Raw genomic sequence first — 20,568 nt, 5'->3', positions numbered from 1 at the left:
TTTCCTTTATCCTCTTCATTTCCTCGCCACTTCTCATCTCATTGGCACGTTGGCAATATGCGATGATCCAATGCTACTAAGTGGTTGGTAAGTGGTTGGGTCCTGGTGCGGTAGAGGTAGGTCATAAGCACCATTTACAGCAGGTGTCGAAGCTTTCTCAGATCAACACGGTCTGATACATTTCTATCTCGACCTCGGCACAAGCAACCCTTCCCTACCTTGACTGATCGTACCAACAAGCAAAAGGCTCCGAGCTTGTTAAAATGCTCACTGAGATAGAACAGAATATATACGCAGAGCCGTGGAAAGACGTGGGTCTTATCTCATTCTTCCCATTACTTATTGCCTACCACCCCAACAAAGGTTCTGCATAAGCTTGTAAAGAAGAAAATGCCAGAGGAAATAGCAACACCAGGCAGGGAATGCTAGACATGCTACTGCTACAGTTCACCACCTCAGCGACAGGCCATCTCCGCGTGATCATTGAATCGATAGCCCTCTAGGAACACTCCTTGATTCTCAGATCGATTGCCGCTGCTCACCTATCTCAATGTTCTAATTTACTTCATCTCTACAGTTCTGCAAAGAAATTGGTCAAGTACCCCGGCTTCACGGACCAACATCCGACCTCATCTCTGGCTGGGATTCCCTCGTCGCCGTCCTCGCGTCAAAGCTCACCTTCCCTACTGCCGACGCCAGCGTCACAACAACTGATCTCTCTCCTTCATCCAACTACAAGCTCCGCATCTACCGTCCTCCTAACGCCACTGGCAAGGAGAATCTAGCACTCTACATCCATGGTGGTGGCTGGGTCCTCGGATCCATCGATCAGGAGGACGCCATCGCTCGCATCATTGCTAAGTCTAGTAACCTTGTGGTCGTAAGCGTTGGTTATCGTCTTGCTCCCGCGCATCAATGGCCAGCCGCGCATGAGGACTGTGCCGAGGCAGCAAGATATGCCCTTTCTCATGCGTCCGAGCTTGGTGCGGATCCTGAGGCGGGTATTCTCATTGCTGGATCCTCTGCTGGTGGGGGAATGGCCTTCTCGACTGCTTTGAGACTGATTGATGATGGGTTAGGAGACAAAGTGAGAGGGGTGGTGAGTATGGCGCCTGTCACAGTGCATCCAGACGCTGTTCCGGAGCAGCTGAAGGGAAGTTATGCGAGTTATGACGAACATTCTGAGCATACTGTCAATACTAAAGATGCCATGGAGGCTTTCTTTGGTGAGTGAATGCATGGTAGACGAGGGGCACGTGCTAACGAGAACAGCCACCTATGCTGGGCCCGCCACAAACCCGTACATCTCGCCACTGTTACATCCAAAGTTGAAGGCACTGCCACGGACATACATCACCGAGAGCGGCACAGACACGTTGCGAGATGATGCGAGGTTGATGAGGGAGAAGCTGGAAGCAGAGGGTGTGCACGTAAGGTACGACGCATACGAGGGGTATCCACATTACAGTTGGACCTTTCCAAGTCAGCACCTTGCTGGACATAGTCAGGAATTCTTCGGCAACATGATTGAGGGCATCAAGTGGTGCATTGCTGGGTAGGCGGTCAAAATGTGTGGAACATGTAGCAAAGAGTTTCAGATAGGGGGCTTTGAAGCCGGATGTTTATCATCTGCCTCAGTATGCTCTCTCGCGAACCAATGCCCAGTCATCTGGACCGCTTTCTACTTGGTACTGTGATTCCACTGCTCGAACTCGATCTTTTCTCTGCTCCAGGATTTACCTGTTCTTTGAATTTACCAGTAAGTTATTTGACAACACCTTCGCATATACTCCATCGGACGACACTAATCCACGAACCACTCATCGTCGTTGGAGCGCACGTATCTCGCCAATCCCATTGTATCACCTGTGGCATGAGCCTTCATATCACCATTGCCCAAGAATGCAAACCTATTCTTATATCGGTACTTGATGTCATAGTCCTCAAACCGCGGATCCCTAATCGTCTTTAAGAAATGGATCGTCTGTATTCGTTCTCATTAGCACCAATCTTGCCCGACGGCTAACTTGCGAAGGGAAACTTACCGGTCCGGGCCACAAATAAATCCGATTCTTAACCTTCCCATCTTTAAACCAACTCCTACATTCCTCCTTCCACACAGTATTCTTGTGGAATTCGTCAAAGTGTGCGTAGATATCGTCCAGCGCCTCCTGCTTGACGGCCATGCTCTCGATTGTCTCGTGCTGCATCTTTCGCATGCACTTCACGCTATACTCGATCGTCGTCTCGATGGACGGGAGAAGTGTCCCGTTCGACCACGTGGCACCAGGACCGACAATGGTGTAGTAATTCGGGAAGCGAGGGGCGGAAACACCGAAGTACAGGTTCACGCCGTCGCCCCAGTCTTCCTGAACAGATTTGCCTGCGCCATTGATAACCTTGAACGCGGGCTTGAACGCGACTTGGAAACCTGTCGCGCAGACGAGGATGTCACATTTGTGCTCCGTCCCGTCTTCCGTCACGATCCCGTCTGCAGTGACCTTTTTGATCCCGCTGAAGATTGTCTCCACGTTTGGCTGCACCAGGGCTTCGAGATAGCCGTCACCGGGAGAAATGCGTCGACAGCCTGGCGCCCACTTGGGGATGATGAAGGATTTGAGCTTCTCATGCCCGGGTCCCATGCGTCGGTGCATTTCCTCAGTGATAACTTTGCGGAATAGATTCGACAGTTCGCTTCCTTGTCGGTACATGCCGAAAAGGCCGTTGATTTCGGCCTCGATCCTTTTCCGAAAGTTGAGGTGATACTCTGGGTTTTCTCTAAATTTCTTCTTGTCTTCTTCGGTGAACTTGTATTGCCGGTGGCCTGGGTCTGCTTCTGTGCCGTTTTGCAGATCCGAGGCTAGGGCCCCGGCCCCAAAAGGTGGAGAGATCCATGTTGGACTGCGCATGTATACTGAGACTTTGTCACATATTTGTTGCAGTTGTGGGACAATCTGGACGCTCGTTGAGCCAGTCCCAATGACGGCGGCTGTTTTTCCTTTGAAGTCGACATCGTGGTTCCAGGCTGCTGAGTGCATTAATGGACCCTTAAAGTCGTGGAGTCCATCGATCTCGGGCCATTTCCAGTTGTTCAGGATTCCCGTGCCATTGACCACACAGTGAGCCCAGTCCATCCAGGTTTCTTTGGATATTTGATCTTCAACGGTGATCTCCCAGATACTTCGCTCTTCGATCCAGCGACATTCCACCACTTTCGTATTGAGCTTCATGTACTTTCGTGATCCATATCTGTCGGCAAACCCCTCAAAGTACCTTTGTATTTCATCACCATATGCAAAGTAATATGACCATTCAGGATTCGGATCGAATGTGAATGTGTATAGATGGGAGGGGATATCACAAGCGACCCCCGGATAGGTATTTTCGTACCAGGTGCCACCAAATTGAGGGTTCTTGTCGAATAAGGTCAACTCCCAAGACCCGGGGACGAGCATTCGTTCCATCTTGTAAGCCAGGCATAATCCGGAGGCACCAGCTCCAACACATGCCACTCTCAGCTTGGTAGGTTGCGAATGATACTGCTGGAGGACACGGTATGGTCCTTCAGGAGACTCTTCTGCATAGTCAAAAGTCGCTCCAGGATTAGGTCCCAGTGTGGTTGCCATGCCTCCATGTTGCTGGTCAGGCAGCGCTGCACCAGCGTCACCCATCTTGCCCCAGGTCTAAGAGATTGCTAAATACACCGGGATGACAGCAATCCTGAGAATACACCAGGACGAAGGTAAGGCAAAGCTGTAGGGACATCGATTGCTCAAGTCAGATAGAATAGAGTTATTGATAAAGGCTTGGTTTTTGAGAATGCCACACCATCAGGAGACCCTTAATGCAGCCGTCTTCAGAACGAGAATGATCATCACACTACCTACCTTTGCCGTATTTGCCCTGGTGGCAATTGCCACACTCGGAGGCGAGTCCAGTTTCACCCTGCCGAAGCCAGAGGCATGGCCTTGGCCCTAGGGATGGCGATGAGTCTCGATTACGGTATTTTGTGGTCGGGTCATTCTCCCCAGAACCCGCAGCCCGCCGCTTGTGCGGGGACCGGAAAACGTTTGCCAGAGTTTGGGTAGCCAACTCGTTCAGCAAGAAACGTTCCGCTTAAGGTCCAGTCTCGTTTCGAGGCCGCAGTGGACACAGTGTTGCTGGGAAACCCTGAGGATTGTTTGGAAAGAAAGCAGAAGGATCAGATCTATCATCCAAGAAGGAAAGTGCACCCTGGTCAGGCTTGTAGTCATGTGATTTCGCTATTCTAGAAACACGCTAACCCTCAACGCGTCGCGCGCGAGTTTCCGTCCCTCTTTACGGGTTAACTTTTACTTCACTGGCAATGTCAAGTGCAATGCATATGAATTCAATCAATAGCCGTTTCATATTCGCCCTCTTCGTAAGAATACATTTGGGATATCCACCCACTTAGCACGGATGTATTCACAAAGATTCTTCCCTAGACCGTCGTACGTACTGGTGGCTCCCCAACTCCTGTCAAGATGATCATGCAGCATGAAATGAACCGCTCGAATCTTTGGGATCTCGAAGCGGTCAACATCCTTGCCGTTGTACTCAGGACCAAGCAGCTGTTTCATTTTTGGGATTGTCATCAGCGACCTCAGCCAGTCCCATTCGTCTTCGTGCCGCACGAAGAATCCCACATTGCAATCTGAAGCCTTGTCTCCTGACCGACCCATAACCACCCATCCAAGAGGCCCTCTTGTCGTTGGCCCAAATGACTCCAAGGCCACGGGTGCCAGGGTCTCATAGCTCCATTGCCGAGTGTTGTAAGTCTTGCCATAGTCTTTACAGGACATCGCCGGGGGTACGGGAATCGATTGCTGCAGCCAAGGTAACTCGACGCTATGCTTGACTTCTGACTGTGGCAACAGAGCCGCCCAGTACTCGAAGAACTCCTTGGGCGCTGATTGTCGAAGGTCGTTTTCTATCGATGCACCTGGGCAGCTGCCCAAGAAGTTTTCCATGCAGGCCCTTTGGAAGCCGATCATGTTGCCCGAGCCGATCACTGACTTGTCCTTGGTTTGCACCAATATTCTGAAGTCGACAGTTGCGACATCTTGATTCTCTGGATCCTCCTGGCTCCATCCGTTCAAGCTGAACTTGAGCAGGGAATATTTTTCAACCTCTGTACCGATCGACTGACGGATCTGCCGCTCCGTCCATTCCGCCTTTTGCTTCAGATCCAGACCACAAAGATAATAGTGGAACTCGGCCTGATAACCACCACGAGCCGTGATTCCGACCTTAGTCGTGGTGGGAGGCGGATTGCCTTTGACACCTCGAACAAGAACCTGATCCTTGGCCAATTGCATCATTTCAATCCCTTCTAGTATGGCGACAACGTCGGATCCATAGTATTGCGGTCCCTGGATCTCATAAAGGAGTTGCGAAGTCGCCGTTCCTACAGACATTTCACCCCCAGTGTCAGGCTCTTTCTCGAGGACAAATGTGCCATCCGCATTGATTGATGCGATAGGAAACCCGATATCCTCACATCCGTCGAACAAATCTTTGAAGCGGCTGTAGTACCCGCCACAAACGTAGGTTGAGCATTCAATCAGATGACCAGCAACCAAGGCTCCGGCAATTTCGTCGTATTGGGTATTTCGGTCCCATTCATGCCACCACATTGCAGCACCAATAATGGGAGCAGCGTCCGATACACGACCACAGATGACAATGTCCGCACCGTACTTGAATGCCTCTGCGATACCGGCACCACCAAGGTAACATTGCGCAGTCAGAGGCTCGAATGGCCAGTCTTCCAAGTTCCCCCCAAAGCAGATGTTCTCGAATTTCTCTCCTTGCTTTAGTAGGCGTTGAACAACGTCAAAAACCTCATCGCCCTGGATCCATGCCACCTTCAATCTCAGCCCTTGCTCGTCAACAGCCAACTGAACCAAGCTGGCCAGCATCTCCGCGTCGCTCGCACCTGCATTCACAGCAACTTTAACTGATCGCTCTTGCAGATAAGGCAGAGCCGGCTTTAACGTCCCCATAAAGCTCGGATCAAACATGCCAGTGCGATTGTCGGCACCTTTTGCAAGGTCTTCTTTCTTTGCGACTCCGTGCCACTCCATTGTCATTTCACTCATCCAGTCGCCCACAATCACATCGACATCGCCGTCACGAGCAAACGAAAGAATAGATCGCTGGCGATCTGTGAAGCCTCCTGAAGCACCACCAATTCTGAGAGGACTCCCGCCTCGCAAACTGCGCTTCCCGTCGCTGAAAGCAATCTGTCCATTTCCCATTACTTGGTGGTCGAACTTCTGCCGCTTGCTCATTCCTAAATTCCTTGTTGCAGCTCCGTTTGTGGTCATGGTTGTCAGCTCCAATCAGATGTCTTGTCAGAAGCAACATAAAAGAGACCATGGCATGAGTATGAGTCGAACACCTGTAAATAGCGTTCCAGAGTCTATGTCTTTGGCCTCGGGAACTCGATTCGCGACGCCGGGGTCCTGGCCGGGTTCATGAATCAGGATGGCCCTTTTTTGTGTGGGTCCTCGATCCCCGCATATTGACAAGGGAAATCAGTTTCCATGATCGCAACCATCTTCCGTGAATCAACCCAGACCAACCGCAACGCTCACTGAGACTGGTCTGGCAAATCCACATTATCTGGTATTCAGCTGTATGGCAAATTTTCGGTCGAAAGGTAATAGTCTCTCGTTCAGACACGACCTACTTTAGCAAGTATCATTGTTGGTATTTGTGCAAGTTTACTCAGCGTCACTGTCATCCCTCCCCCCTTGTCGCCTCACCCATCTCGAGTATTGTCCTATACTTGCTTGAGCCAAAGCTGCAAGTCGAAAGCTAAATCTCGGCCGTTGGCAAGACTTTTTTCTTTCCAGGCTACTGACTGCTATTCTTCCCAACTCCACCAAATCCCAGAAGATGGGCTCAGTAGGCGAGTCCACTGGTCACCATGCTCTCATTTTTGGTGCCTCTGGTATCACAGGCTGGGCCATTGTTAACACGATTCTGAACGGCTACCCTGACTCTTCAACCTTCTCCAAAGTCACTGCGCTCACAAACAGACCTTTCACCCAAGAAATTGCGCAATGGCCAAAGTCAGAAAAGCTGAACATTGTTCCTGGTATCGATCTACTGAAGGGCTCCCAATCTGAGCTCGAAGCGACCATAAAGATACGAGTCTCCGACGTTGACTCAGTGTCCCACGTTTACTTTTTCGCGTACATTATGGATGCCGACCCAGCCAAGGAGATTCAAATTAATGTCGATCTCCTCCAGCGCGCGGTGTCTAGCATCGACAACCTCTCGAAGTCTCTGCAATTTGTTGTCCTCCCTACCGGCACAAAGGTATATGCTACCTGTCGTCGACTTTGCTCCACCACCAAACCTAACTTTCATTCAGGCATACGGAGTTCACCTCCTTCGCGACGGCTTCCCACACGCCAACAACCTCCCCCTGAAAGAATCCCACCCCCGCATCCCAGAGCCATATGCCAGTGAGATGTTCTACTACAACCAACTCGACCTCCTCAAGTCAATGTCATCATCCCGCCCGTGGACGTATTGCGATGTCATTCCCGACGTCATCATTGGTTTTGTTCCCCATAACAACATTTACTGCCTACCTCAGGCTCTCGCCCTCTACCTCTCCTTGTACCGCCACATCAACGGCGAGGGAGCGGAAGTTGTCTTCCCAGGGACGACCAACAGCTGGGGGAACAAAACCAATGACTCCAGCCAGGATATCATTGCGAAATTTGCCATCCACGCAAGTTTACATCCGGATGTCAGCATGGAGCAGAGCTTCAACGTCGCCGACAACCGCAGCCCATCAACCTGGTCCAAGAAATGGCCCATCATATGCGCCTACTTCGGGCTCAAGGGTGTGGCACCAACTAACGGCTCCGGCCCAGATCCCACAGGGTACGTGTCCGAGAACCGTGAGAAGTGGCTGGAGCTGGAGAAGAAGCACGGTCTCCAGACCGGGAGGATTGGCAACGAGCGAAGTTACGGCGGATTTCCATATTTTATCATGACGATGCTAGATTTTGATCGGCAGCTGGACCTGACGAAGATGCATGATGCTTGGGGGAAGGAAGGTGGGAAGGTAGAGGAGACGGATACGAAGGGCGCGTGGTATGCTGTTTTTGATAGGTTTAGGAAAGCGAAGATCATTCCATAGCCATAGCCCGTTCGCTTGGGAAAGAGCACTTTCCCTTAGAGATAGGCAGAGAAGCCAGTAGCGGCAAAAGTAGCTGACAGTTATCATTTCATTCTATACCATTTCAAATTTTAAACACATCATGTCCATTATATCTTACCGATAAGCTGCTAACCAGCTGACTAGACGCGGATAGATAGTCCCCTCTAACTACAACAGCAGCATATCTAACTAAGTCACTAGAACAAATCACTCCCTCTCCACCCTCACAAGCCTACAATTTAGATCCGGCTTTTCCCAAGTCATAAACGCGCGCATGTTGCGCATCTCGCCCTGCGGATTCCACTGCCACGCACCGTCCACACTCACGACATCGAAGTTCCACAGCAAGCGCGTCAGAATCAACCGCATCTCCATGTAACTCAGATTCTTGCCTATGCAGCCCCGTGGACCGAGGGAGAACGGCTGGAAACCCTTTTTGTTATCCGTGGCGTTGTATGCCGGGTCGATGAAGCGCTCGGGTATGAAAGTGTCGCAGTCTTTGAAGTGTGCGGGATTGTGTGCGGCGGCCCAGCTGCCGACTGCCACGGATGTACCGCCGGGGACAAAGTGCCCGTCGATCGTGTCGCCTCCGGCCGGGACGGTGCGCAGCAGTCCTGTTGGGACGGGCGGGTGGATGCGTAGGCCTTCTTCGAGGCATGCGTTCAGATAGACGAGTTTCGATGTCGAGTCGTAGGTAATTTGATCTTCAGAGCTGAAGGCGGCGCGGATCTCGACGCACAGCTTCTCCATTTTATCTGGATTCCAGATCAGGCGAGCGATCAGCCCAGAGAGCAGGTTCGCGGTGGTCTCCGAGCCGGCAACAATGAACAAGGCGCCGTTGAGCACGATTTCGTTTTCTTTCAAATCGTGCTTCTCGCGCTGTTTGAGGATGTAGTAGATGAAGTCCTTGTGGTCCGCTTTATGGTTGGCCAGGCGCCGGAGGACTTTTTCTTTCGAGTACGCGAGGTGATTGCGTCGGCGCTGCCGAACGTGCTGGGGGATCATGCTGACCAATTGTGCCTGCAACCAAGAGCCCGCAGGGGCGAAGCGGCGGGTTGCTTGCTCGAGGGCACCGACTTTCACTGTTTCGTAGATCAACGCGACCCAGGAGTGGAATGCCCCCTTCTCGAGGCAGCCAAAGGGCTCGCCGAATGCGAGGTCGCCGATGATATCGAATGTCGTGAAGTTGAGCCAGTTGACCATGTTGAAGGCCTCGGAGGCGTCGGCCTTGCGGCGTAGACTCTTAATAAAAGAGGAGACATAGCCTTGGATGATATCTTCCTGCTCTAGTAGGGCCTTGGTGCTAAAAGAGTGAGCGAGTGCTCGACGCTGACGAGCGTGATTCTCGTCGTCCGCCATTGTAAGCGTGGACGCCCCAGGTAAGGGGTCGACTGAACCAACGTGGATTGGGTCTTTGTGCATATTCGGTCTCCCTTGCCGGTGGCCGTAGATATCTTCCCACGCCTGTGCTGAGTTGAATGCAAGCTCGTTAGGAGAGACTCGCACAACCGCCCCATACTTGTCGTGCAGCAGCTTATTGTCAAGAGGCAGGCGACCTCGTAGGAGGGAATAAATCCCGGGCAGTGGACTTATGGCGTTGAGTCTTGGGCCTGGAAACTTCGCCAGAGGGTGGAAATACAGGTTGTACATCCATAATCCAATAGTGTACATGCAAAACAGTAAGGCAGTCGCTCCGGCCAACAGCCTTGCTGCACCAGCCACTGACCTTCCAGGGTGAGTGACGAGTTCTTGACTGATTTGCTCCATGGTGGAAGCTGAACGTTCCTCTTGTGAGTGTGAGCGCAACTTGGCCGGACTGGAATCAAGACTCAATCATCTTTAACATAACATAATGCCTCAAGGCAATGTTAGACTGCCTCCAATGAAGTGGGCCTCATCCATGGAAGCCGGCACTTTTTTTGTGCTGTAGTCATTGTTAGATTCCCGCGAGTGGGATCCATTAGCTACAGTAATCAGTTTCGTTGATGCCCATTGGCCACGTCCTGGAGAGATAGAAAACGGGGTAGCACGAGAATGACCTCGGGACAGGATATCATTTTCCAGATCCGGGGCCACTAATTGTAGATCTTTCCGCTAATGACTCGCGCAGCAAGCTGAGTCAGTTCCAAGGCTCTGGATCACGTGTCGTTGCTTCGCGACAAGATAAGGCTGTAGCGAGAAGAATTGCATATGATTACAGCTTGGTGAGTCGGCCTGAGGATAATCTAGCGCCTCCATCCAATGATATATCTTCGCCGTTGACGTAGTTCGCTGCAGGAGAGGCGAGGAAGAGCATCACTCCAGCAATGTCTTCTGGCACCCCTAACCTTCCTCGAGGGTTCGTCCTTGACAGCTCCTCTTCGCCACCCAATATGTCAATGAGACCGCTTGCTAGCTTGGATGGGAAAAACCCAGGCTTGACAGTATTGGTAGTAATATTTCGCGGCCCCAGCTCCACTGCAAGATTTCGAGCCATATGATCAGCCGCTGCCTTGGAGGCTGAATACATAATGGTGCCGTGCTCTCCTACATGAGGGACATTGGTGCCGGCAGTGGAACTGACGATGATCACACGTGCAGGATCTGAAGGCATGCCTGCCGCTTCTAACATCGGCGCGAATCTGCATGAATGTCAGTTGAGGCGACAAAGCGGGGGTGAGAAACTGACAGCCTGACGAGATTGAAAACACCCCGGACGTTCAAATCGAGCACCTTTGCACTGGCCCAGTCTGGTGTTGGATCAAAAGGCCCACCCCAAGTTGCTCCTGCATTTGCCACGAGGATGTGAAGTTTTGGCTCTGTCTTCTTCACTTCCTGTACAAGTTGCTGAATGCCTTTCTCGTCGGCAACATTGGCGGGTATGCCTATCACAGTGCCATTGCAACCGAGTCGATTCAGTTTCTCAACTGCTTGGTTGATGCCCTGAGAGCCGTCTGTTTTTCGGGCGCATATAAAGACTTTTTCTGCGCCCGCTCTCAAGAAAGCTGTTGCAGCATGCAGTCCAAGTCCTCGCGAGCCTGTATGATCGAGTCAGCTCGAGTCGCGCAGAATTCTAGGACGAATTACTTATCCTGTGACAAGCGCAACTTTTCCTTCAAGCGAGAAGAATCTCTCGAACCTTTTGAGATCTGACATTGTTACTGAAAGAAGTGATAATGGTGCTGTACCCCTATCAACTCGAGGCGGTTTCGAAACAACTGAAAGGGGATGCAACTCAGGACTAAAGCCCAAATTCTTGATTCCGACGCTGTGGGAGGTAGAGTCTGTCGGGTGGGGCCCGGATCCACCTACTTCGTAAGAAGGAGCCTCGCTCGAGCCGAGGGATTCTGACGAGCCTAAAAGCCCGAGCAGCGTCGGGAACGGTCCTTTGCCGAGGCTAACAGTTACCTCTGTCTGAATACATCAACTCTTGATAAAATTCGAATACAATAGGAGTCATGTAAACAAGACTGTGCAAATATGGGTTACAAGTCGCTTTTCCCAGATCTTGAGATCCCCAAGTGCAACGTTCTCTCGTTTCTCTTTCCTCAGGGCAAACAGCCCTCGGATCAAGCCATATGGATCGATGCAGCGGATCCACGACATTTCCTAACACCTCGCCTGTGTCTATCATGGGTCAGGCGGCTGGGCTTTGGGCTTGATAGACTCGGCATCGGGAGGCAACAAGTGGTGATGATTTTCACTCCAAATCACATTTTCGTGCCTGTTGCATACCTGGGCATTGTCGGGTCAGGGCGTATCTTCAGTGCCGCCAACCCAGTTTATACTGTCAATGAAGTCGAGTACCAGATCAAGAATACCGGAGCCTCATGCATATTTGTGCATCCCGATCATGTGGAGACAGCAGTGGAAGCAGCCCGCCGTGCTGGTCTCGACCAAAGCAAGATCTTCCAGTTTTCAGACAAGCCTTGTCAGACAAAGACGGGTGTCCGGGATTGGAGAGAAGCCATGGCAGGAAGTCAGTCGGAAGCAGAATCATGGCAGTGGGATTCCATGACAGAGACGTCGACAACCAATATCGCAACCATCAATTACTCCTCAGGCACGACAGGACTACCAAAGGGGGTTTGCATCTCTCATCACAACCTTCTAGCAAATGTCGTCCAAACTATTTTTATGCGCGACCTAGAACAACCATACAACAAGCGAAGTCAACCGCAAGAGCGGTGGGTTGGGTTCTTACCGTTATATCACGCCTACGGTAAGGTCAAGTGCTAGTGGAACCAGGACGGGCTAACAAAGCTAGGACAATTATATGTCAACTTGATTGCGCCAACTCTCTTATTTCCAACATATGTGATGAAGAAGTTTGTCTACGAGGACTTCTTGGGGGTAATTCAAACACACCAAATTACGAATCTTCAAGTTGCACCACCCATTCTTATCATGCTAGATAAGCGACCAGAGACTGTAAGGTATGACCTGAGCAGTGTCAATCACATTCTTTGCGGTGCAGCACCTCTCAGCAAAGAGCTTCAAAGAGCGGTTGCAAAGAAGGTCGACTGCAACATAATTCAAGGTTGGGGTATGACAGAGGTGACCTGTGGCTCGCTACTTGTTCCCGGAGGCCGATACGACGAGTCTGGCAGCGTCGGGCTGATCCTGCCTAACCACGAGTTCAAGCTCCTCGACGATGATGGGAAGGAGGTTGCGGAAGGCCAGCCAGGCGAAATGTTTGTCAGAGCACCCAATGTCTGTGTCGGATACTGGAGGAACGAGCAAGCAACAAAAGAAAGCCTGGACAGCGGAGGATGGCTCAAGACAGGAGATATTGCAGTGGTGAAAGACAACTGGTTCTGGATCGTCGACAGGAAGAAGGAATTGATCAAGGTCAATGCCCTCCAAGTGGCACCTGCTGAGCTGGAGGCAGTGCTACTGGAGAATGGGGACGTCGCAGACGCAGCGGTTACAGGGATTACGCTTGGAGACGAAGAATGGCCTCGCGCTTATGTCAGCCTGAAGGATAAGAAGAAAGGCCAAGTCACGGAAACTCAGATACAAGAATGGATGAAAGGCAAGGTCGCAAAGCATAAGCAATTGGTGGGCGGCGTCAAATTCGTAGATGAGGTACCTAAACTGGCGTCGGGCAAGATTCAAAGGAAAGTTGTGAGGGAGTGGGCCAAGAGGGACGCCCTGGAGCTGGAAAAGGGGGGACGGCCTCGTCTGTAGTCAACCTCCTAGGCTGCCTCCCCTATCAAAGGATGTACATTCTATACTTCATATGGATAACGTATCCGCGTATGCTCGGGAGAACCACAAGCACGAATACTGTATAGAGGCCAAGTAACTTTGCTCCTTTTGCTTGCCTTTTGCGGGCCGCCTTTTCCGCCCCTCGTCGTTCTCGGGCTGACCTCCTGACTCGCGTCAAGTGCATGCTCCCGATCCACCCCTGGCATTCATGGGACGAGTCTGGTCTAGTCGTAGCCACGGGCGCGAACCAAGTCTCTCGAAATAGGATGAATACCTTGCTGCCGCATCATGTAATGAAGAAAGACATCCATAACATTCTGATATCATTTCAATCTCTCCGAGATTGTAACCCCCGCCAGTTCTCACTGAGGCAAACATCCATCAGCCGCTCACCGCGAACATGGGCTCCACCAGTGACCCGCGCATCATGAAAGCAGGACAATGGGACCCCAAACAGCAGAAGTGTATCATCAACGACATCCCCATCCCGGAGCCAGGACCAGGCCAATTCCTCATTAAGATCGCAAGTGCCTCGTTATGCCACTCGGACATCCTGGCCACGCAAGCGCCACTAGAGAAGCCCTTCACCCTTGGCCATGAAGGCGCTGGCTATATCCATAAGATGGGCCAGGGCTCAGAGGATAAAGGATTCCAGATCAACGACGCTGTCGGATTTCTCTACTTCGACGGAGGCTGTTACGAATGCGAGGGTTGCCTATCGCATAACTCTAAATGCCAGCGGGGGACTGCTTTGCTTCATGGCTTCACCACCGACGGCTTCTTCCAGGAATATGCGACGGTTGACTGGCAGAACTGTGTGATTCTGCCTAGTACCCTTGACATCAGGAAAGCTTCTCCCATATTCTGTGCTGGCATCACAGGTATGTCTTTCTACTACGGACTCCTTCCTGGCTTTCCTAGCTTCAGACAGCTTGCTCCGCACATGAACTGCCGGCTGACTCCCCATAGCTTTCCACGCGGTCAACTCCTGCTCGTTAAAACCAAAGCAATGGTTCGCCGTCATCGGCGCGGGCGGCCTTGGGCAGCTTGCCACACAATACGCAAAAGCCATGTCCCTGAACGTCATCGCCATCGACATCAACGACTCCACGCTCGAGATCTGCAAATCCCAAGGGGCTGACTACGTATTCAACTCTAAAACTGACGCCAACTACGTCGAGGACATAAAATCGCTCACCAACGGAGGATGTCACGCCACTGCCGTCTTCAGCGCCTCTAATGCCGCATATGCTTCTGCTCCGAGCATCCTGAGAGTGAACGGAATATTGATGGTGATTGGGATTACGAAGGAGCCGTTGCAGGTGAGTACGTATGATCTGGCGGTGGCAAGTTATCGCATCATGGCGGAGAGTACGAGTACACCGCAGCGTATGGGCAAGGCGGTGGAGTTTTCAGCGAGGCATAATATTGTGCCCGAGGTGGAATTTAGGAAGCTGGGGGAGTTGGACGAGATGGTGAATGAGATGAAGGCGGGGCAGAGCCAGAGAAGGAAGGTTGTTGTCTTTTAGGCACATGCTGTACAAGTTACTGTCAATCACAGGAAGAGACTGTGCTTAACTATTTGAAGACATAAGTGCTTGAAATCAGATACTTCTGAATCTTGAACATCTGGTACGAACTGGTGGCAGCTTGAATAGTCGTAGCTCCACCAGACCATCTCATCCCCATAGCCTGGCCGCCCCTTCCATCAAATCATCCAACTCAACTTGACCCGTTCAGCCCCTAATAAGTCATATTTATCATAATCGTCTTCGGCTCCGTGAAAGCCTGCAGCGCAGCCCTACCGCATTCTCTGCCCAGACCGCTCTCCTTGCTACCACCAAACGGCGCGGTCAAGAAGGTCAGGCTGACGCAATTGATGCCAACCATGCCTGAATCGAATTCGCTAGCCACCCGGAGTGCCTTGTTGATGTCTTGTGTGAAGACGCCTGCCATGAGCCCGTACTCTGTGGCATTGGCCGCTTTGATCACCTCCTCCTCAGTCTTGAAAGAGTTGAGGACTGATACAGGGCCGAATATTTCATTCGAGTAGATTTCTGCATCAGCACTCACGCCAGTGAAGACCGTAGGTTCCACGTAAAAGCCAGAGTCCCCGACCTTGTTGCCACCGGTAAGAAGAGTGCCCTGTTTTCCCGATACTCCTCGTTCAATGAAGCCATTGACGCGCGAATACTGGGCTTCATCCACCAGTGGACCTATTTGTGTGGTTTCTTTATCCGGGTCGCCTATCGTCTTTGCTTTCTCCTCCAGCTTTTCTTTGTACAGCCTAGAGAATTTGTCGAAGACGCCTTCCTGGACGTAGACACGGGTTGCTGCGAAGCAGACTTGGCCAGTATTGGCAGCCAACGCGTTTGCACACCAGGTCACTGCATTATCCAGGTTGCAGTCATCAAATACCACCGCAGGAGATTTGCCTCCTAACTCGAGAGTGACGCGCTTGAGGTTAGATTTGGAAGCCATCTCCTGAATTTTCTTGCCTGTGGGGATGCTGCCAGTGAAACTGACCTTACGGATTCGCATGTGGCTGGCAATAATTGCTCCAGTAGAGCCGTCGCCTGTGAGGACTTGGAACACGCCTGGTGGGAAACCAGCTTCCTTAATAAGAGGCCCAAGGGCAGCAGCAGCGAATGGAGTCTTTTCTGAAGGTTTGAGAATAAAGCAATTGCCAGTGGCCAGAGCAGGGGCCGCCTTCAGACCAACTGTGCCCAAAGGGCCATTCCAGGGGACAATTCCTGCGGTAACACCGAGAGGTTCATTGCGAGTAATTTGCATGAAGCCATTTTCTTGGGGTACCGCATCTCCGAGAAACTTATCAACCCAGCCAGCGTTGTACTTGAACGCTTCTGCCGCAAGTCCGACCTCGAATGCACCGAAGGAGCCAAAGGGGGCGCCTAGAGTGATCCGAGTCAATTCAGCGAGAGCCTCGGTATGCTTGATGAGGAGATCTGCGAACTTGAGCATAATATCTCGACGTTGCGATGCCGTGATTTTCTTCCACCCAGGAAGGGCTGCTTCGGCGGCCGCAACAGCTGCGTCGACATCATGCTCATTGGCCAAAGGGACCTTGTCGCTCACTAGAGATTTGTCCTTAGGGTTGTACACTGTCAGGAGCTTCCCAGACTTTGAATCAACATACTCATTGTTGATGAAGAGCTTGAGAGGGAGGTTCTTTGCGGAGTACTCGAACGCTGCAGTTCCATTTGAAGTTCCGTTTGCAGTCATGGTGAATTAGCAGGAAAGTCTTTGGTTGACGTTTGCCCTAGCTGATGAGAGTCTCCTTACAGCTGGTTTTGAAAAGAGAATCTGTCGTCACACATTGACGGTCGTCCATGGAACTTACACAGAAGCTCTCCGCGTTGCGGCCTCTTCTGGACCATGACGCGCCAAAGTACGTGGAACTCCACAATCATGAATAATGAAGCCAGGCGGGACCCAGCGCGAATAGCTTGGGGCGGCTGAGCTCAAAGGAAAAGATTTTCCACCAGTCGGGGCTAGGAGGAGCTGTTTAGAAAAGGGCCTATCGCTGTATCTCGCGAGTCATGCAGCTCGTAATTCGTTCACCTGGCCCCGCACCCCAGACTTGGCCCTCGGCCCCAGACGTCGGGTTAGTGCCCCCCAGGAGATTACAGCGTACTGTACTCGTAAGTTATGGAGTTACGAGGAAGCCGGAAAGGCCTGAAGCCGAGTGCTGCTGGCAGCAGAAGCGCAACCTCCGCCTAACTAGAGCCAAGCTCCTGTCCACATGAATCCTGGCCTGGCTAAAATTTGCCATGGATGAAATCTTCCCTCTGTCTTGCCTTCGGAAATCCCTCTCCTCCGTGTCTTAGATGGCAAAATTTGAACCTGATCGAACGGGAGGCTATCATTAAGTGACAAGCTAGCTAAAGATGATCCCCAGATGTTGGTGGAGATGACCAACATGGCGACACAAGACCCACAGCTGCAAGCGAACATGCTGCCTCCCGCTCAAGCATCAGCCTCGTCGGGCAAGCCTCAGAAGCCTAGGCATCGTGCTTCTGTGGCATGTGCATCGTGCCGTGATCGGAGGACTAGGTGTGTGATTTTGGCAGGACAGAACCAGTGCACTCAGTGCAAGAGCAATGGCCACGAATGCGTCATCAAGTACGACGATGAACGTCGGAAACCAAATTCGAAATCCTACATCAGTTCTCTGACAGACAGGATCACGCACTTGGAGAGTCTTCTCCGTGAGAAGGACCATGGAGAAGAACAGTCGCAGCCACTTCAAGAAGGTGACCAGCAATATAGCAACAGCGATGTTGGAATCAGCGCCACACCAACCCGACAAACGACACTGGAGCCTGCACGTTCTCTCCAGCCTGAATCTTCCATCATTCACAGACCCGGTATTCCTCATCCGGACTCGGAAATCGATGCTGTCTCTCCGCAAAGCTCGAGTTCGCTCGGGAGTTCCAGCATGGTCAGCAAATTATTGTCGACTACTGGACATCTAAGCTTCGATCAGCTCAGCGGGCGCCTTCGCTATTTCGGTCCTGTTGCCAACTGCCACATCCATTCCGAGCTCAAAGCTCAGAGCGAGGATGCCAACCGTCAAGCGTTGGAGCAACAGCGGCGAGCAGAGAAAGCTATCCGTTCCATCTCTTTCGATACTCATGATTACCTGATGAGTCTTTTCTGGGATCACTACAACTCTGTCCTTCATGTTATCCATCAAGCCGCCTTCGAAGAAGAGATGGAAAGCGGTGCCAGACGTTTTTATTCTGGCTTCCTACATGTTTGCGTCCTTGCCATGGGTTATCGGTTTGCGGACAAAAAGAGACCCGACATGATACGAATATCTTTGCCGGACAAGGAGAATACCCTGCATAGGGAAGCCAAGTATATGCTTGAGTATGAGATAGAACAGCCTGGTGGTATTCCTAGCATTGTTGCTCTACTACTACTGGGAGACTTGGAAGCAGGCGTCGGCAGAGATAATCTTGGATGGCTGTATGCAGGCATGGCTAACAGATTATGTTTCGAGATCGGCCTTCACCTCGACACAACAAATACAGGCGCTAGTCAAAGAGAGATCGAGATTGGGCGCATGACTCTCTGGGCATGTATTGTCTATGACAAATACTGGGCACTATTCCTCGGCCGTCCAACTATGATGAAGCCTGCGGATCTGGAGGTCTACAAGCTCAGTGTAGAGTTTGAGCGACTTGGAACTAACCTCCCTGCCGGGCCATCGAAGAGTCGAGAGACACAGATATACGAAGCGTTACTGGACCTAATGGAACTCGCTGGCAAAATCACAGAGATCATGGACCAGGCTTCGAAACTCAACACCAATATCGACCATCATGTCTACTTTCGCATGTCGGCGTTGCATCGCGAACTAGAATCTTGGTACTCTCGTCTCCCAAAGACTCTCCAATGGAGTGCCGATAACATCGCAACCTCTCCTTTCTCCTTTTTCTTGTTGCACCAGCAGTATAGTGCCACTATGATACTTCTACACCGGCCATTTGCTCGTTACGATGACCCAAACGCTGCACAGTCTGGCTCGGGTGAAAGCAGCGAGGACGACTCCGACACAGGCAAGATAGTCAATCCTACCCATCATTTTTCAGCCCTCTCGCGCACAGTTTGCACACAGCATGCTGTTCGAATTGCGAGGATCTTTTGGCAGCATCGACAAAGATTTGATACCAAGCAAATCTTCGTCACAGGCCTTCAACACGCTGGGACCGCAGCTACCGCACTCGTTGCCGCCCTTGCTTTCATGAAAGACCGGTCCACAAGAAACAATAATATGCAATATCTTGAGTGTCTGGCAGCAGCCTTGCAGGACATGTCGCAGACATATGTGCCAGCAGAAAAGATGTCTAATGTTCTCGAAGCGGTTAACATTGAGCTTCGAGATGCGGTACCTGAACGACGTACGGTCCCAGCTCGGAGACGCAGCTCACATCACGATATTCAGGAGCAAGGCTCATTCAAACGACACTTGTCTTTCCATCGAAATCCGCCGCCACAGGTACTCGAGAACGGTGTCCCTCAGCCCAAGCACCACGAACAGGCCTTCAGCCAGCTCAGCGCAAGCCATCCGCGGTTCAATGACATAAATGAGATAACCGATCAATATGGTACCGACCAGTATCAGGATACAAGCCAAATGTTCTCGGGTGATGCTGGGAGAATGAACGGCCAGCATAAACCCCCCCCCTACGTGAACGATTGGCCAACCCTCTCCCAGGACCTTTCTACCTTCGACCACCCCATGCTTCACCAAGATCGTTCCTCCTCAACATCTTCCAACATATACCCAGACCAAGTATCTCAACCCCAGCCCTCCGCTTTCAGCTTGTCCACCAGCAACACAACCTCCTCGTCCAACTTCACCCAATACCGCTCTTCCAACGCCAATACGTGGATGGGCGCAGACACCCCACGCCACGGTTTCTCTCCTTCCCCAGTTGGCATGCAAACACCTCCCTCCTTCCAAGGTCTGAGTCGACCAGCACATACCCAAAGACAGCAGAACTCCCACCGCGCCGCTCTCCATGAAATCCAAGATCTTACGTCGACGGACTTCGTCGGCATCCTCAACGCAGACGATAAACTCGACTTTGGCAATCTCGGTATGCCGAGTGGCATGAACATGAGTAATTTTGGCGTGAACGTGACCGTCAATCCCAATTCCATGGCCATGCACAGTCACAGTCACGGTGATAGCGGAGGGATCATGAGGGACTTGGATGGTTACCCGCCTCTACCGACGCCGAAGAGCAGCAATTCTGGTGACGGGCCAGGGTCGGGAGGAAGTGTGAGGAGTGGTGAGAGTGGAAGTGGGATTTCCACCGTTGGAAGTGGAGGCGCAGGAAGAGCGCAGAGGGCTGGACAGTCTGCGCAAGGCCAGAATGGTAGCATGAATGATCCAACATTTTCGAAGACGGTGGCTGGACTCGCTGATATGCTTCGGAGGAGGGCTTGTGATAGCTGATGGCAATGTTGTACGCGGGCGTTTCTTTTGAAAATCGAATCAACAAGGCAACCATCGATGGAACGCGATGCTATTATAATGATTGATACGGCGGTGGCAAACGTCTTAGCAACGGCTTGGGTAGTTTGGACACTTGGATGTACGGACTATCATCTGCGAATTCATGTATTTACGAATGAAA

General features: G+C 51.6%; 10 protein-coding genes across 10 annotated transcripts; 5 read left to right on the top strand and 5 right to left on the bottom strand.

The window, feature by feature from the left end:
• Positions 1-431: 431 nt before the first annotated feature.
• Positions 432-1,559, top strand: A1O9_10091 (uncharacterized protein; the record flags this gene model as incomplete). The annotated part of the gene is made up of 3 exons (XM_013400827.1): positions 432-476; positions 578-1,226; positions 1,273-1,559. 3 exons carry the CDS (start codon positions 432-434, stop codon positions 1,557-1,559), a joined length of 981 nt encoding a protein of 326 aa, XP_013256281.1.
• A 245-nt stretch (positions 1,560-1,804) lies between these two features.
• A1O9_10090 (uncharacterized protein) lies at positions 1,805-3,671 on the bottom strand (the record flags this gene model as incomplete). The annotated part of the gene is made up of 2 exons (XM_013400826.1): positions 1,805-1,984; positions 2,046-3,671. 2 exons carry the CDS (start codon positions 3,669-3,671, stop codon positions 1,805-1,807), a joined length of 1,806 nt encoding a protein of 601 aa, XP_013256280.1.
• Positions 3,672-4,385: 714 nt separating this feature from the next.
• Positions 4,386-6,350, bottom strand: A1O9_10089 (uncharacterized protein; the record flags this gene model as incomplete). Its single annotated transcript, XM_013400825.1, has 1 exon — positions 4,386-6,350. The coding sequence occupies one exon, from the start codon at positions 6,348-6,350 to the stop codon at positions 4,386-4,388; it is 1,965 nt and encodes a 654-aa protein (XP_013256279.1).
• Positions 6,351-6,924: 574 nt separating this feature from the next.
• On the top strand, positions 6,925-8,185 carry A1O9_10088 (uncharacterized protein; the record flags this gene model as incomplete). The annotated part of the gene is made up of 2 exons (XM_013400824.1): positions 6,925-7,350; positions 7,406-8,185. 2 exons carry the CDS (start codon positions 6,925-6,927, stop codon positions 8,183-8,185), a joined length of 1,206 nt encoding a protein of 401 aa, XP_013256278.1.
• Positions 8,186-8,413: 228 nt separating this feature from the next.
• Positions 8,414-9,973, bottom strand: A1O9_10087 (uncharacterized protein; the record flags this gene model as incomplete). The annotated part of the gene is made up of 1 exon (XM_013400823.1): positions 8,414-9,973. The coding sequence occupies one exon, from the start codon at positions 9,971-9,973 to the stop codon at positions 8,414-8,416; it is 1,560 nt and encodes a 519-aa protein (XP_013256277.1).
• A 427-nt stretch (positions 9,974-10,400) lies between these two features.
• On the bottom strand, positions 10,401-10,799 carry A1O9_10086 (gluconate 5-dehydrogenase; the record flags this gene model as incomplete). Its single annotated transcript, XM_013400822.1, has 1 exon — positions 10,401-10,799. One exon carries the CDS (start codon positions 10,797-10,799, stop codon positions 10,401-10,403), a length of 399 nt encoding a protein of 132 aa, XP_013256276.1.
• An 866-nt stretch (positions 10,800-11,665) lies between these two features.
• A1O9_10085 (uncharacterized protein) lies at positions 11,666-13,375 on the top strand (the record flags this gene model as incomplete). The annotated part of the gene is made up of 2 exons (XM_013400821.1): positions 11,666-12,407; positions 12,453-13,375. The coding sequence occupies 2 exons, from the start codon at positions 11,666-11,668 to the stop codon at positions 13,373-13,375; spliced, it is 1,665 nt and encodes a 554-aa protein (XP_013256275.1).
• Positions 13,376-13,796: 421 nt separating this feature from the next.
• On the top strand, positions 13,797-14,925 carry A1O9_10084 (uncharacterized protein; the record flags this gene model as incomplete). The annotated part of the gene is made up of 2 exons (XM_013400820.1): positions 13,797-14,277; positions 14,366-14,925. The coding sequence occupies 2 exons, from the start codon at positions 13,797-13,799 to the stop codon at positions 14,923-14,925; spliced, it is 1,041 nt and encodes a 346-aa protein (XP_013256274.1).
• Positions 14,926-15,139: 214 nt separating this feature from the next.
• On the bottom strand, positions 15,140-16,639 carry A1O9_10083 (uncharacterized protein; the record flags this gene model as incomplete). Its single annotated transcript, XM_013400819.1, has 1 exon — positions 15,140-16,639. The coding sequence occupies one exon, from the start codon at positions 16,637-16,639 to the stop codon at positions 15,140-15,142; it is 1,500 nt and encodes a 499-aa protein (XP_013256273.1).
• Positions 16,640-17,336: 697 nt separating this feature from the next.
• Positions 17,337-20,387, top strand: A1O9_10082 (uncharacterized protein; the record flags this gene model as incomplete). Its single annotated transcript, XM_013400818.1, has 1 exon — positions 17,337-20,387. One exon carries the CDS (start codon positions 17,337-17,339, stop codon positions 20,385-20,387), a length of 3,051 nt encoding a protein of 1,016 aa, XP_013256272.1.
• Positions 20,388-20,568: the final 181 nt, after the last annotated feature.

This window comes from Exophiala aquamarina, assembly GCF_000709125.1.
Source record: "Exophiala aquamarina CBS 119918 chromosome Unknown aczIA-supercont1.12, whole genome shotgun sequence".
NCBI lineage: Eukaryota > Fungi > Ascomycota > Eurotiomycetes > Chaetothyriales > Herpotrichiellaceae > Exophiala > Exophiala aquamarina.
This window is presented reverse-complemented; position numbering and strand designations above follow the sequence as displayed.